We start from the raw sequence: 16965 nt of genomic DNA on the forward strand, positions 1-16965 counted from the left end.
ATAATTTTATGATGGGTTGAAGGGTGGACCTTCATAATATTTACGTTCGCTCATTTTGGGCAGGTCTATGACCAACGTGCTAGATAAGATAAGTAGAGGTAAGCCATGCCCCCTATTTTTGAAAAGGTGCTAAAAATAATTTTAATTTGGAGGTACCCCCCCCCCCCCCCCCCAGACTACATATTTATTCGATTTTTTACATTGATGCAACCTATTCCTACGACTACTTTGATTCTGGGTCGTCTAACTATTTAATAACATTATCTCTTGCTATATAAAAAAAAAGCCCGGTAATCAGATAAACAATTTTTTTTAATAAAAATTATGTTTTTATTTTTTGGAAAAAATTGAGTTGTTTGTTAAAATTAAACAATAAACTTGCCTAATTTGGCTAATAAAGGTATTAATGAGAGTAATGTCAAAATGAGAAGGTTAGAAAGCTAATAGGGGTTAAATTAAATAATTTGATACATTTAAGAAATCAAAAGGTTAGATGTGGGACACGATTTGAATTAACAAGCTATGGATATATGGTTATATTTAAAAAAATGGTTTATAAAATCTAGTCAATCTATAATGGAGAGAAAGCCTAATGTGAAAAAATAAACTAAAGTATTGAGGTAAATTATTATTAAAATTGAATTTTAATTTTGTTTTTAATGTAAATTACTGGTATTTTTCCATTAATTTAAGGAACAAGAAGTGTAAAATTTCCATTCCTCATAATTTAATTTATATGGCAACATTTTTTGTTAGGTCGCGCATTTTATTGTTAGTTCACAAATATTCAAAATGAATCTCTTTCTAATTTCATTGGTAATTGCCCTAATCGCATGTCTGGTTTTAATTTTTTTGTCTGTATTTCATGTATGTTATTTCAATAACCTTCATATATTTTGCTTTAGATTATAGTTTTTGATGAGTTGAAAAATGATTTTAAAAATCCTATTGATCAATGCAAATCCTTGAATCCAGTATGTTTTAAATTTATATTTATAATATAGATTTATTAATAGCTTATATTACCTGAATATATTTTACACGCATTTATGTCCTTTTTTTTGTTAATAGCCGGTCATTGGATATTATTTTTATTAAATATACCAATTATTGGATACAACATATTTAGGTATATTTAATCTATTTATACTGATTAAATTTGTACAATTTAAAGATGTGTATTTACATATCTGATATTTAATAAAAAATTTACCATTATAACATTTCTTTTTAATTTAAATAAAGTGCAAAAATCACATAAATGTTCTAGCAGGCTCTGCAAACCCCAATTTTAAATTGGTATGTCTATTTTTTTTAAAATTTTTTATGCCTAGATCAAAAATAATTATGATGTATTCTAGATAATTAATCATTAGATCAAAATTTTAGGCCTAGCCCAGATTTAAAAAATTTTATTTTCAAGTCCAACACATTAGCTTGGCCAGAATTCATAACATATTTTGAATAAATTTGGCTGCTATATTTTACAAATTCTTTCAAGGGAAATTGAAAATATGAGGATTAATTTAATAATAAACATTCCAATAATTTTTAACATTTTCTAACAGATTATTGATGAATAATATTTTTAGGGGATTCATTTTTAAGCCCAGTGTTTATAAATTCATACCATTTTTTTTGCCTTTAGGCTGGGAAGGTTGCAGGTTTTATATATGCTATTTTTTTCAAAATAATCAAATATATTTACTTTAAAAAGTTATCTTACAAAATTAAATATTTGATATATATTCTTAGATAAATTTAATGAATCTACTGAATATTTTAGATTAAATTATGGTGACTATATGGTAAACATTTAATCAACCTGGGGTTTGACTCCAATGGGGTATGAGTTAAAAAAATGGAATTAATAAAAATTCTCAAATGAAAGCTTATTTAGATTTATTATCATCATTTAGAATGTATCAATACTAATATTTTAATATCAAATTAGCCTGATGATTTTAAAAAATTGAATTAGAACTTTTGAAATGAAAGCAGAAAATTTAGATTATTATCATTAAGGAAGGATACAATATTTTAATTTCAGACCAGCTTGATCATTCATCTTTTAAAAATTGAATTAGTGGCCAATCATTATAATGTTATCAATCTGATATAATACAAAAAATTTAATAATTTTTCTAAATAAATATTTGACAAAATATATATTTAAGATACAATAATATTTAATTTTTCCTCAAGCTGATGTTATTAATTGTAATATTATTTTTAACTTAATACACTCATATTAACCATGAATAAATATTAATTTACGTAAATATTTAATTATTTTTATATATGTTATATGCTATGATGATTAAAATTAACAATAAATAAAATAAATATTATATATCATAAGTTTATAATAGAAATAAGCCTACAAAATTGTACTATTATGTTAAATTATTATTTAATCAATGATCTTGGTGATCAACCTTGATATTAAAAAGATTAGATCAGCCTCAAAAACGATATTGGTACACCTCTTATCACAAATTCTGAAATTTATGCTTATATGTAATTCTTAATTTGTGCCTTATTAATCTTTAACCTGAATATCAATGAAATCAGCCCTTAGTGAGGTATAAGAAAAGTAAAACTATTGGCTCTATGATAAAATAGATGACCAATAATTTTTCCAATCTGTGTCTTACCTGATGCCGCCTTTAATATTTTTATTTTATCTTTAAAAGTTTTTATATTTACAGATATAAAAATCGTCCTCTAATGAGTTGTCCTGGAATTCATGATCCAACGAATGTTTTAAATTCCAACTACTTAAAATACGCTCAGATAGAAGGATGGAGTAAATTGGGATTCCAAATATTCGTGTTTTTCATCTATCTTTATTGGTAAAAAAATTTATATATTTTATGTAGTGTTGTTAAATGGCTAACCCAATATTTTAGCCAAAAATATTACGCAAACCTCCAGACTTCGTTAATAGATGCCCAAGCAGACCAAGCTTGCCTAATATTTTTTGACCAAAATGTTTGGCTTAAGAGTTTTTTAAAAATCGAGCCGTTTAACTTATTTTATGTGATTTTTTCTTTAAAAAAATATTTTCTTTTACACAAGTTTGATATACTATCTAGTCTCGGAATGAATAGGATAATCTCGATGAAAAAGGTCTTATTTCCTTTAAAGCAAAATCTCACCCAAAAATTAAATCACGATAATTTTGATATGTAGTAATATGTATTTGCTCTTATATTTTTATTCCCCCAAATATATTATGTTATTTATATAATAATAAATTCATTATACAAAAAATTATAATAATACAAATTATACCAATTACTCTTTTGAAGTATATTTAAAATACAAAGCACAAGAAATAGGCAAATGTATATCATAATTAATATAAAAAAATTGTAGTTAATGAGAATTTTTATGTCTTATATTGCACCGATTTTAATCGTTTCCTTTCGTAGTATAAAGATTAATAAAATATTTATAGGAATGATATTGAAATATGAATTGGGTTCGTATTCTTTTTTTTTGTCATAGGAATTAATTTTTTTAGTTAATTTATCACAATGAATAATCATTTCATTTTTTTAAATGCATAATTTCAAATTTAATCGTATTTAAAGCTCTGCGCATTTCATTTAAATCCACTATACCTGGGTTGATGACAATTGCAGACTCTAAAATTTTTTTTTAAAATATATAAATTAAATTAAGATTAAAAACTTTCATTTTTCTGTACAAGTTTTTTATTGTAGATATGCAATATTGCATAATTATCATCTTCCTTGGTGAGATATTCCAACTCGGGTGTTTTGAAACAATTTCTATATTATAATAAATTAAGGATTTATATAATGTGTTTGAACCTGTAAACGTGTAAATGTTTAAAGGCTTTCGCAACCTGATCGTTAAGCAAATAATTAAAGATCTGGTTTTCTGCATCGTTGGACGTCTTAAAGTGTCTCGTGATATTAGGCAACGTGGAGAATTGTAAATTATTGGATTTTTCCGTAATAAAATTACAACGCCTATTTTCTGATTTTAATTTTATAAGCTTTTGTTTCATGTTGATGGAATTATTTGACAAATCTTTGACGTCAGGTGATAGGAACGATTTCAACAAATCAAAAAAATCTGTATATGTCGAAGCTAGGAGATACGTTTGGAAAAATGTTTTCGTGTAGAGGGTAGCCATTTCAATTAATGTGCTCTCGTTGTTAGATCCATATTCTTTGATAAACTTTTTTTAAACATTAAAATTATAATATTTCGTATTTTTTAAATAAACCTTTATATAAATCTGCTTTCGGTCTTTAAAATTTTCATAGTGCTCTTTGATTTCAATCACGCAATACTGGAAGTTGGATAATACGTTGGACAGACTGTTTTTTAATTCGCCTGATTGCATTGTCGTCGAGGCGATTAGCGTTTCGTTGATGTACATAACTGGAAGTTTGTAAAAATAGCGCGTCAAATTTTGGATTGCGTATAAGATGGTGTTTGGGATGATTATATCGATAGATTCATTTTTTAACGTGCAACAACCATGGGTCTCGGCGAATAACGAAGCCATTTCTGTTAAATCGGTTTTTAGATATCCGTATAAGATGGGTAAGTACTGGAGGAAATTGGATATCAATCGCGACAGGTTCAAAACTTGATCACGATCCGCTTCGTAGATGGCTAAATCTAGCCTAGAAAAAAATTTATTCCAACAATGTTCCACATTTATCATATTAATGTTATGTTCATTCGAGAATTCGTTCTCAATCCAAGTTTTATTTCTATAATTTTGATTTACCAATGATTTTCTATCATCAAATATGGGGCCAAATATTTGAACCTAAAATTAATAAAATATTCATAATGGAATTCATTTATTAATTTGGTATTGCTGTAGTAATGTAACAATAGTAAAATGTCATTATGATGCTTTACTTCTTTTTTAAAATTAACAGCCTTATTTTTATTTAAGATGATAATTACTTTATCATAGCTTTCGTTATAAATGTGAGAATGATTGTCCACATAAAATTTTGGAGACTTTGACATGAGAGTGAGTGGAGAACTGGAGGAGTTTAAGGAACAATTGGAAGACTCTTCGGACGATACCGGGGATAGGGACTTTTCAGAATCTTCGCACGAGATGATACTCACATTACTGCAACTTATGCTACTGCAAACGCTTTGACTTTTTGTATATTTAAAAGTTTAACATAAAATTACAAGATTTATAAAGACATAAAATCAAAAATATAAAAACGTTTTAAGATGCTAAAATCTTGCAAGTATAGTTGAGTTTGCTCTATTTTTAACCTACTACTAATTTGCACCTCAATGCTTACTGGATCTTATTCGGCAGGCCTATAGATTAAACGATTTTTAGCCATTATGGAACTATACTTACGAGTTTTTTATAAGTGATATGGGCTTAGGCAAAAAATCAGGGTAGATATGGGCTGAAAATGTTAAAATTAGGAAATTCATAAATCTTTTAGACTTTATAAAAAATTTGTTTAATTATATTTTATTCAGGTAAAAATTTCGCTCTAAAAAATATGTTGAGAATCGGGCCAGACAATAGTAGCCCAAACTGACGATTTATTATTAAAACATACATTGTGAATACAGCTGTACGCAATGCCATTAGTTGTAGTCATCATTGATTTTGTGTGAATTATTTCACTGGCTAACTTTAATACATGTACACTTTTTAAGGCATTTTAATGAATGAATCGTCTTTAGTTTTAATTTCATTGGGTCAGGGTTAAAAATATATTTTAAAAATTTGGAGGAAAATAACTTACTTATTTCATATTTAATCAAATAGTAAAAAAATAAATGAAGGTATAAGATGAATTTTAACAAATCTTACATCGAAGAATGCTCGACTGTATGACTTAATTGGCTTTCGTGATTGCCTACATTATCATTTTCGTCTAATTCTTCCAGTTTGCTCTTAATGCTCGATCTGGCGCAAAATAATAAACCAGCAGATTCGTGATAGCTATTAATTAGAGGGTAATCGTTTTCTTTGATCATATTTCCTACCTCATCTTCATACTCGCGAATATTTTTCTGAATAATAACAAAATTTAATATACAATCTTGTCCAAAAAATTTATGGGTGAATCAAGATGAAATTTCATAAAGGGTAGTTAATCTTTTGGTCAACATATAGAGTATACAGTTTGATAAGCAATTAACTAAAAAGTTTTAAAAAATAAAATAAGCATTTATTTTTATTGGATACTTGTACAAAAAAAATATATTCAATTTTGGAAATTTAATTTTAAGAAATGAAATAAAACCTGTGTATTATCCAAGGCTTCATCCCAAGATTGCTGCAAATTTTTTATACTTAAAATACTAACTTCAGCATCGTCATCACACTTAATTCCCCCCTTAGCCATTCTAAGTACGTTGGGTGTGACTTGAAGCAGCACGCAAGAAACACTCTTACTTAAACTTTTACCCATTCTTTTGAACAATGGCTCGTTAGCATGCTGATTATTATCGGCGCCTTCCATGCTATTAGTTACTTGGTTTGTGACCACATTTTGTATAGAAATCCCTTTATTTATATTAGTATCCTGCAATGATGACATCATATTATCGCCGATTGAAAGTCGTTTTTCGCTTGTAACATTCGTAGCAGCGGTTGTTAGTGGTAGTGGTGAGAATTTTAGGGTGCAAGAGGGTAATTTTTTTTCAAATGTCTTGTCGAAGTTTATGCTGTTCAAGGCTGACATGGAGGATGAATAGGTGGATAAGGAAAATTTTGACAAGGAATAAGAGGAAGAAGTGTGGGAAAGCATGCTTTGATGTCTGATCAAACCGGCCCAATGAAAATTATCCAGGTCGTAGACGCTAGTTTCGTCGTCCTAATTTATAAATTTTTTAAAAACATTAAATATTCTTGAAGGTAGGCTTATTCGATAACGAATTAAATAATGTCATATTCAATTCCTTTATTATTCCCATTAGTAATTAAATTGTTCGAATAATTCATTTTTCTAAAAAAATATTATAATGATCAAATTATAAAATGATACTAAAAAAGTGTGAAAAATAATATAAAATTTAATTGCTTAAAAATAAATTATATCAATATGAGCTAAAAGATAGTCAACATAGAATGACAGTCTTTTATAAAAAAAATGTATAGAAAATACTTTTACCTTATAAAAATTTAATTTTCTAATAGTATATTCTTTTGCTAATTTCAGAAATACACAGAAAGATAATTCCTAGTATCCGATAATTATAATTCCGAAAAAAAACATTATTCTTATAAAGTACACTGCTATTTTATTGATTTTTTTTAACTCCATAATATAAATAAGTATTCTTTATCATGAAAGACTTTTTAGGAATAAAAATTACAAAAGATTTACTTAATAAAAGATTTGTTATAAAAAAAAATTGGAATTTAATAAATTTGATCAAAAATCCTGTTTGAGCATTCTCAAAAAAATATTTGAAGATTTTTTATTTTTGAGCAAATGTTAAATGCAATTTTTTAAAACATCGGTGAAGAATACGAGCAATGCTATGAGACACCGTGTATCTGCTAATAATTTACCAAAAAATAAATTTAAATGAAATATAACTATTTTATGATAATATAACTATTTTATGATAATGAAATATAACTATTTTATGATACTTTATTTATTGATTCACACTTTTAGGGGTTGTAATATTGTAATTAGTGCTATAAAGTATCGTCATTACCTTTTTTCAAGAAAAGGAACGCCATCCGTTACCTTCTTCTAGAGATAACGAGTAACGGTAACGCGTTTCTTTTTTTTTGAGTAACGGACGCAAAACGTTACTTTAAATTTTTTCTTAAAAAATTTTTTAAAAAAAGAAAAACATTTTATTGTACAATAAAATAACCTTTATTTATTTTTTAATATAAATAATTTAAGCCGAGTTTTTAATTCATATCAACCACCATTCCTTCATTTTTATTTTAAATTCTCGTTGCTAAATTTTCAGTCGAATGTTAATCTAATTAATATTCAATCAAAATTCAAAGTAATTAATAATAATATTATTATTTTATTTTATAATTTATTTTAAAATATTTTGTCCACAGTACTTCTTCAGATGAAGATGATTTAACTTTCCCTGGGCGCAATTTGAAACATATTTTACACCAATAAAGAAAATTAAGGGTAAAAAATCTACACTTTGTAAATGTAAATTATGTTCCAACGCAAATATTTCAACCTCAATATCAAGCAGTTCAAACTTAAGAGAGCATATGAAGGTAAAAAGATGAATTAATATATTATTATTTTAAACATTACTTTAATAATAGAATATTAAATCATGGGTAATATAAAATAACTATTAAAAGAAGTATTCTTTCATAATATTTTGAAAAGCTTAATCATTAAATTAAAATATAAGCAATTAAATTATGGCTGGGAACCAACATTAAAAACCCATGATTAATAAAATATTGGTATTGGTTCAAAATATTATATTGGGTTTAAACAATATTTTCTATTTCTTGTTTAAGTATTACTATTTGGTTTAACTTCAAATTGTTACTAGATTTAAGGAATAAAATAGTGATTTAAAAACTTTGTAATAAATATGTATATGGAATAAAACTGGAGAAAAATATAGTTTTAGAGAACTGAACCTAAATATTTTTCCTGATTCCTTTTTAAATGCTATTTCTGAATAAGAAAAATTATCTTTGGCAATCATAATTTCTATTTTTAATGTTTTTTTGACAATAAGCATAGTGAGGGATTAAAAAAATGCAATTAAATTTTTAAAAGATTTATCTTAAATTATTGAAAAGCTAAGTTATTTTAATAAAAAATTCAATATTAATATTTTAATTAAAAAATTATAGACTGTACATTCCTCAAAAATGAAAAAGATTAATGAACATTTGAATAGTAATTTAAAAAAATTGATCAAGTCACACTCGGGATGCAGAATGCATCTACATCAAAGATAAAAATAGCACAATCAGCTGTTGATTAATTGAAGAATATTTTTAATTGTAGAAAGCACTGCTTTATTAATATTATCAAAAAATTGCAGCCAACTAAAAATGTGATGTCTAGACCATCCCTCGTATTAAAAATTAACAAAGCATATGACACCATGGCAAAAAATTAGTGGATTTATTGTGTATCCCAAAAATTGTCTGTACAACTATAGATTTTTGGTCAGATTATCATCGGTATATAAAATATATATTTTATAGATTGATAAAATTGTCTTTTAAAAAAGTTCTTATTTAGGGATGATGGTACACTGGCTACACCCAGACACTCTTGAGATGGTGTCAGCTAGCTTGTAAAGGGCCAAACCAAAAACACACATTTTATTATCTAGCCTAGAAAAGATAATCTTTGAAATATTTGTCACATATAAGATACAAAATAAAGTGACCAAATGCATTACCGACAATGCTAGAAATTATATAAAAGCTTTTAAGTAAAAAAATTATAATTATTTATTTAAAATTAATTAGAGTATATTAACAAGGAGAGGAATCGAATAATGAAATAGTTCCTTTGACATTATTTGATATATTTGAAAATCAAAATACTAATGATAGTATTGCAAACTTACCTTAGCATCATTCCTATTCAGCACACACTCTAAATCTCATTGCAAGTGTTGACATTGAAAAAGTAGGTAACGATTCCATTTTAAAACCATTTCAAAAATTACATTTTCTAAGTGTAAGCTATGTGAAATAAACATGGGCAATCTTCAAACTGCGCAGATGAAGATATCTGATTAAACCGGTTATAACAAGATGGAACTCTTTTTATAACTCCATGAAATGAATATGTCGTCTTATTAAGGAGAATTGTCAGACAACGACAAGCCTTTCTTGGGAATATTGTATGGTTAATGCTAATTAAGAAATATGATATGTATATATATGATTTTATAGGTTATGGAACCGATTGCTACGGCTCTCTCAATTTTAGAGAGCGAAGAAAAAATGCATTTGAGATATCTCACTCCCACCATAACTATTATAATTTTAAAACTTAAAAAAATGGCTTTAAATAATTTCAAGTTTTATAAGCCGCTTATAAATTCGATCCTGGAAGGCATAGATAAAATGTTTACAGTTCAATCGATTTACACACATCTATAAAGATGAATATATACTATTAGCAATTTCACCCACTATTTAAATTGAATTGGCCTTGGATAAAATTAGAGGTCAACAGAGGAAGAATGTTAGAACTTATTTCTAGTTTGAGAAAAAACTTGATAAAGAAAGAGCAGACTTAATTCCTTTATCCAACACACATACCAGAATATTTTCTGATAAAGATAAAAAAAATTTTGATGAAGAATGTGAAAGCATTTTTCAAAATAAAGATAATTCTTTATTTTTAATAAATTCCCCGAATAAAATTTTTATTAATTAAATATAATACAACTCTCCCATCCTCTGCGCCAATTGAACATGTGTTTAGCACGGCTAAAGCTGTATTGAGCACTAAGCACTCTTGTTTGTCTAGTCAAGATTTTGAAAATCAATTGTTGCTAAAAATAAATAAAAAATTGTTATAAAAAGATGTTATCTTATGTATAATATATAATTTTTGTATAATTTTATATTATATATTGTAAGAAAAAATTAAATTTTTTTTGTATATAATATTTAATTTTTTAAACGAGTAACCCGTTACTTTTTTGAATAATCAGTAATTTTTAAAAAGGTAGCAAGTAACGGTAACGCGTTTCTTTTTTCAGACGTAACGAGTAACGGTGCGTTTCTTTTTTGTAGTAACGTTTACAGCACTAATTGTAATATATTGATTTAAAATTAGAAAAAAAATTTCACTCGAATGAATTGCGGCAAAAATTCAAAAAAGGTTTTTTTTTAAAACACGTCAATTTATGTAAGTAATGTATAGTAAGGATATACCGATATTTTTTATTGGATCGATTTTTTGTCTTTTTAGAAATATCGGTTATAGGCCAATATTTTCTGATACGATCCAATATAATGACGTCTTAATTAAAATTTTTAAAATTTATTATTATTTAAGTAAATATATTTGTACAAGTTTAGAACAAACGGCATAAGTATTTTTAAAAAAATTTCAGTCCCGGCTTAAATTTATTTAAAAAATATTACGACCCCCCGTGCAAATCTCTGAGTATAACTGAATTAAAATTCTGGTATTATTATTTAAAATGGCGTATGTTATAGTCAGGGTTTTTAAAATTTTGGAAAGTATCTTGTATCCAGTATCTAAGATACATATTATTTAAAAGTATTTGTATCTTAACCAACTTTGTATTCAAAAAGATACAGATACTTTAAAAAAAATTTATATTGGTTAATTTAAATAGTATTAAAATTTAAAATGATATTGTTATACTTTAAAAAAAATTTATATTGGTTAATTAGTATTAAAATTTAAAATGATATTGTTTTAAGATTTAAATGAAAAATTTAATCAAAATTTAGATATTTTAAGATAATTTTTGATATATGACATTGGTCGTCATATAGCAATTTGCTAACAATTAGAACTACCATATTTGAATCGTTTTATATCTGTCTATTTTAAAATTATGGAAGAAGAAAATGGAATAATATGTTTATCTTCGTATTCAGATGATTCTTCAACCTGAAATTTAACAATAAATTTAAACTAAGCATAATTAATGGCAAATTTTTTGAAGTACTTCAAGATGATCATAATAAAGAAATTCATCGTGACTTTGGTATTGACGAAAAAGTTATAGCGTTACAGATAACGGCTCTAACTTTAAGAAAGCTTTCAAGGAGTTTGGATATTCTATGGAAGCTGTAGAGAATGACTTTGACATCAATGATGATGAATGTATAGAATTCGAAATCATTGAAAGTATTATTTAATACTTCTTTAAAATTTATTATGATATTGTAAATTTAGTAAAAATTTTTATTCAAATAAAATTATTTATTTGTTTATTTAAGGGTCTAAAGAAGCCTCAATAACATTGCCTTAACACATTCGTTGTTTGTGCCATACGATAAGTCTAATTGCCACAGATGTCGAGAGAGCTATTAAGGATTCTCCTAACATTTCTAAAATTTATCATCCTGCAATAGCTAAATGTACTAAGCTATGGAATGCAAATAATAGGCCTAAAACTGCAGAACTTATCAAAGCAGTTTTAGGAAAACAATTAGTTACACCTTGTTGCACTAGATGGAATAGTTTGTATGATAGTCTTCATAGTTTATTAAAATTTAAAGGCAAACTTCCTAAATTATGTCAAAAATTAGAATTTCCTAAATTACGAGATATTGAAATTCAATATTTAGAAGAATATTGCAATATAATGCCCATTGGCTATAGCGATTGACAAAATACAGAGTGAAATCAACTGCTATTATGGAGAATCAGCTCCAATTTTAAATGTCGTTAAAAAAAAATTACAAATTTAATTCAAACCAATCTACAATTTTGCAAACCATTAGCTGTTGCCATAGAAAATTATTTAAATAAAAGATTTAAAAATATATATGATTTTTAAAAGTGCATTTTTGGCAACTATTTCTCATCCCTATTTTAAAAATCGTTGGATTGATGGTGAAAAAGAAAAAAAATACCTTCAGGATTTATTATTACATGAAGTTTTAATTGTTTTTAAAAATAATATTGAAATTAATACTTCAACAAAATCTTCATGATGAAGATGATGATTACTTTTGCCTTAAAGGTACCACATCCAATTCTAATAATTCAATAAATGATATTGAAATAGAGGTCCTAAATTATATGAAAGATGACAGGCGGAGTATAAATATGTTAAATAGTTATAAATATATAAAAGAAATATTTATTAAATATAACACAATATTAACCTCCTCAGCCCCCGTTGAAAGATTATTTAGCTTTGCTAATATGGTTAATAGACCAAGTCGTCAAAGATTGAACGATAAATCATTTGAAAAATTAATAATATTAAAAAATAATGCTGATTTATTATTATTTACTAATTATATAATTATTAAATGGAATATCGCATTATCTTTTATAATAAATTTGTTATTTTCTACAATTTATATAAATTTATATTATAGATAAGAAAATAAAGCTTTATACATTTTGATTTTGACTATTTCAAGTTTTTTAAAAAAGTATCTTATATCTTATTGAAATTTTTCTAAAGTATCTAGTATCTTAAATACAAAATTTTATAAAGTATCTGTATCTGTCCGAAATTTTCTGAAAATTTGCCCAACCCTGGTTATAGTATAATGTTAGAGGATGTGATGGTATACTAAAAGTAGATTGATACATAAAATGATTAAAATATATTAATAAGATTCTTAATATCGGATTGGTAATCGGCCGGTATCAATTTAATATTGGCATGACAATATCATAGAATCAGCCTCCAAAAAGTGGTATCGGTTACCTCTAGTAATGGAGGATATTATGAACAATAGTAAAATAATAATTAATTATTTTTTAATTATGCATTTTTATTGTTCAAAAATAAGTTATTGGAATAATTGTTTGATTCAAAACGAATAGAGTACAAATTTTATTCACGAATTATTTATAATGACGTCTTTGTTTCAAATAATCTAATTATTATTAAACTTGTAATTTTTCCAGTTCAATATCCAAAAAATCAAAATCTTTAAAAACTCCCACAAAGGTTTCTGTAAAGGTGGAGGATATGTCATCTCTGCTGCTGGTATCTCCAGAGGAATTATTACCGACAACGCTTAATGACTGAGCATTTTTGAGAGAAAATGAGTTTGCAGGTGTAATGGTATTATCCCCGCTTGAATAACTTTGATTTCTTTGAAGTTCACAATTTTGGCCAAATATCATCTAAAATATTAACATTTTATGCAAATTTTAATAATGTATAATTACAGAAGGACTTTTAGTGAATCCTTTATTTTGACCAACGGCTTGCAAAAATTTAGCCATTCTATCCTTTAATCGTTCCTTTAATATAAGATATACATAATATAATTTAGAAAATATTTTCCAGGTTATAAACCTGAGACGTTTGCGGTCCTTTTTTCCATGCAAATAGACTCCAGTTAGTGGGCGATGGCTTAAAAATTGAGCCAGTGTTAGAAAATCCATTTTTGTAAAGTGAATTACTTGTTTTAGAATTGGTAGGAGATATGGTGTGTTGTTGATTAGAAGATGAATAAAATAATGAGGCAATATTTCTTTTATTTTTGGCAAAATCAGATTCATGTTGAATTCTTTTGGTTATATTTATATATTGATTAATAACATCGCCACTATTATTATTAACTAATACATTTTTTATATCATTTTCGTTTGATGAGAGAGAATTGCGGGATGCGATTGCGTTACTCGTTGAATTGTCGACAGGTTTATTTGGATCTTTTAATGTTTTAATAAAATCCTTTTCAATTGTAAAATCGAGAGTTGGACCTATCATTTCAAAAAAATATTAATATTTAAAACGGAAATTAATTTACCTGATAATTGTTGCCGTGGAAATAAACAATCGATTTCTATAAACGAAGTGGTAGTAGAATAATCAGCCAATTTAGATCTTCCCTTATTTTTGGGTATATCTAAACTAGAGCACTTTTTAACAATAAGTTTAACTATATTGTGAATCATAACCGAATTAATGTTTTTATTCAATAACGATGTTAATTTTTCGTTCAGCTCTTCATCTCCGATTTTCGTTATATCGTTTATTGAGATAAGAATGTATATTATTTGCAATATATTTTCTTGCCAACGATGGGGCCCTTTATCATATAACTACATATTTTTTTAAATGATTTAATATCGCGTATTATAATAAATATTACTTCCAACGAAAATTGAATGAGGGATGCATTATAATTAGTAAACGCTTCCGAAAGATAATTGATAATACATTTGATCCAATGTGAACACGATTTATTAAACGCTTTTTTTTCGTATAAATTAACTATCACGGACAGATTTCTTAAAGATTCCGATCCAGGAAAGAATGAACAATACTTAAAATAATATTTTTTTACAAATTTAGGCAAAATAATTAATTAAATAAATATTATAAATTATTTTACATTGGTTATACTCCGGCATATATTGCGTGTCAATTCATCATCCCTTGAATTATCATACTTTTCTAACAAGTATAAAAACAATATGAGTAGGACCTTGTAGGCCTCGGTTTCAATCTCATTCAAATCGAACGTCCTATTTTCGTCTATAATATCGCGTTTATTTTTTGTCTTGGTCGGCCCTACGTAGCTAGTCGCGCGACAAAAAGAAGGGATTTCGGCGAATACGCGAAAAGGAAATTGAAGCATAGAAGAAAGCAAACGAAGCAAACTTTCCTCTAGGCCAAACTCATAGAGTTTGTTAATGTGGAGCTTTAACCACCAGTTCTCCACCGCTGGTTTATTGAGCATTTCCTCATTATTATTAGCAGTGATAATTGATGAAGACCGTGTAACAAATTGGCTAGAAAGAAGAAATCCCTTAAACACGAGTTCATAAACTCCTTTGAAGGAGGCCCATTTGAGCTTAAAAAATAGTTTTTCCAATGCCTGACAAAGGCGACGTCTTTTTTCCACGCTTCCATCCCTACCTTCTGCCGCTAAGTAATCGAGCCTTTCAAAAACGAGGTTAAGTAATCTGACACCAGACACATATTCATGTTCAGTTTCTGATTCTAGCAGGCACACTGCTAGCCAATAAACACGCGAGACAAGCGCTATTTTGGCGCCATCTGGAGGAGTTACCGGCTTGTTAGCTGGTAGTTTATTTTGATGAACTCTAAGAGGCGGGGCTGAAGGCGATAAAACATTGACGAAGTTATTGTTGGTACGTTTAAAAAAATCGCTAGAGCTCTTGCATCTTTTAAAGGACAAAGCAGATTGCGGTGATGAATATGTGTGAGATGTACCGTCAATTGCATCTTTTTAAAAATTAATTTATAGGATTAAAAATATAAAATAAAATTTTGCAATTGTAAGGTATTATCTTGGAATAATAAATAATCAAGATTATCATAATATCATAATTCATAGCATAATTGTGATAAAATACATTTCAAGATGAAATATTTTAAGATAGTATCCCTTCTGCAAAAAACAACTTTATCTTAGCTTTAACTATGTTTGGCGAAGAATCAATGAAGGTTTCAAAATTATATAATCAAAACTTAATATTTTACCATTAATAAGATGACACTTTTTAAAATCTGACGGTGGCGCATGTGATAGATGTGGGGCGTTAGGAATCAATTTATCAATATTTTTCAGCGGTATCACCTCTTCCAAGTCGTATAAATCAAAAGGAAAGGTACGGCGTTTAATGGATTTTAATTTCTTGTCGCGGAATTCATTGTTAATAGTTTGGAAATTCGTTTTATTCCCGCATTCTCTAATATCAGGGAACAGTTGATACAATAGTCTAGCCGTGCATATTTCGATAGTGAGAATCAATTCCATAAAATAATTCCCGACATCTTCTGCCGGTTCTCCCGTGATTTCTCCTAATCGACTCATCAAATCGCTAAGGATTAATGAATTAATATTGACATTTTGGATTGAGCGAAATACCTAGTTTAATTTTAAATATAAATTATTGCAGGATTAGTTGACGTCATTAGAAAAATTCTCAATGGATAATTAAGATTTATAAACGGTTTGGGAGTTGACTTTTGCTGGAGACCTATCAAATTTGTACAGAATCTGCTACTAACTAAATAAATTTCTTGTTTTTTTGAAAATAACAAGAAATTAAAATATTACACACGAGATAAAATAGATTGAAACATTTATAAAATTACATAGGGTTATTTAAAATTATAATTAAATATAATTTATTATTCCTAAATATAAATATACCAAATTTTATAAAGATCTTAACTAGGCGTCAATGGTCCCTTTGACAAATAAGCACACTTTCGTAAAGCGTTTTAAATTTTTTTTTAGAATAACATAAGTGTAGGTGTATAAGTATAAAAACCCGG

General features: G+C 26.9%; 2 protein-coding genes across 5 annotated transcripts in view; one reads left to right on the forward strand and one right to left on the reverse strand.

Moving 5' to 3' along the window:
* The first annotated feature begins 786 nt into the window (after window positions 1–786).
* On the forward strand, window positions 787–3406 carry LOC135929025 (protein cornichon-like). Its single transcript, XM_065465518.1, has 5 exons — window positions 787–867; window positions 906–974; window positions 1017–1129; window positions 2712–2855; window positions 3082–3406. Exons 1-5 carry the CDS (start codon window positions 793–795, stop codon window positions 3107–3109), a joined length of 429 nt encoding a protein of 142 aa, XP_065321590.1. The 5' UTR covers window positions 787–792; the 3' UTR covers window positions 3110–3406.
* The window catches only part of LOC135929024 (protein furry homolog), a 69268-nt gene continuing 55516 nt past the window's right edge, over window positions 3214–16965 (reverse strand). For all 4 annotated transcript variants that reach the window (XM_065465516.1, XM_065465514.1, XM_065465515.1 and 1 more), the window contains 14 exons: window positions 16165–16552; window positions 15050–15906; window positions 14807–14980; window positions 14462–14756; window positions 14005–14414; window positions 13875–13949; window positions 13593–13829; window positions 6288–6860; window positions 5852–6054; window positions 4963–5167; window positions 4265–4819; window positions 3843–4216; window positions 3700–3800; window positions 3214–3653 (listed from right to left, as the gene is read on the reverse strand). In XM_065465516.1, coding sequence (XP_065321588.1) covers window positions 3556–3653; window positions 3700–3800; window positions 3843–4216; window positions 4265–4819; window positions 4963–5167; window positions 5852–6054; window positions 6288–6860; window positions 13593–13829; window positions 13875–13949; window positions 14005–14414; window positions 14462–14756; window positions 14807–14980; window positions 15050–15906; window positions 16165–16552 — 4545 coding nt within the window. In that variant the 3' untranslated portion in view covers window positions 3214–3555. The remainder of the gene's footprint in view (window positions 3654–3699; window positions 3801–3842; window positions 4217–4264; window positions 4820–4962; window positions 5168–5851; window positions 6055–6287; window positions 6861–13592; window positions 13830–13874; window positions 13950–14004; window positions 14415–14461; window positions 14757–14806; window positions 14981–15049; window positions 15907–16164; window positions 16553–16965) is intronic.

The sequence above is a fragment of the Gordionus sp. m RMFG-2023 genome, chromosome 4 (assembly GCF_954871325.1).
Source record: "Gordionus sp. m RMFG-2023 chromosome 4, tfGorSpeb1-WG-v2, whole genome shotgun sequence".
NCBI lineage: Eukaryota > Metazoa > Nematomorpha > Gordioida > Chordodea > Parachordodidae > Gordionus > Gordionus sp. m RMFG-2023.

Excerpts from the sequence above, each read along its gene's own strand:
- LOC135929025 (XM_065465518.1), top strand. The coding sequence starts at position 793 with ATGAATCTCTTTCTAATTTCATTGGTAATTGCCCTAATCGCATGTCTG. Across the intron at positions 975-1,016 it reads AATGCAAATCCTTGAATCCA|CTTATATTACCTGAATATAT; the intron begins GTATGTTTTAAA and ends ATTTATTAATAG. Across the intron at positions 2,856-3,081 it reads TTTTTCATCTATCTTTATTG|TTTGATATACTATCTAGTCT; the intron begins GTAAAAAAATTT and ends CTTTTACACAAG.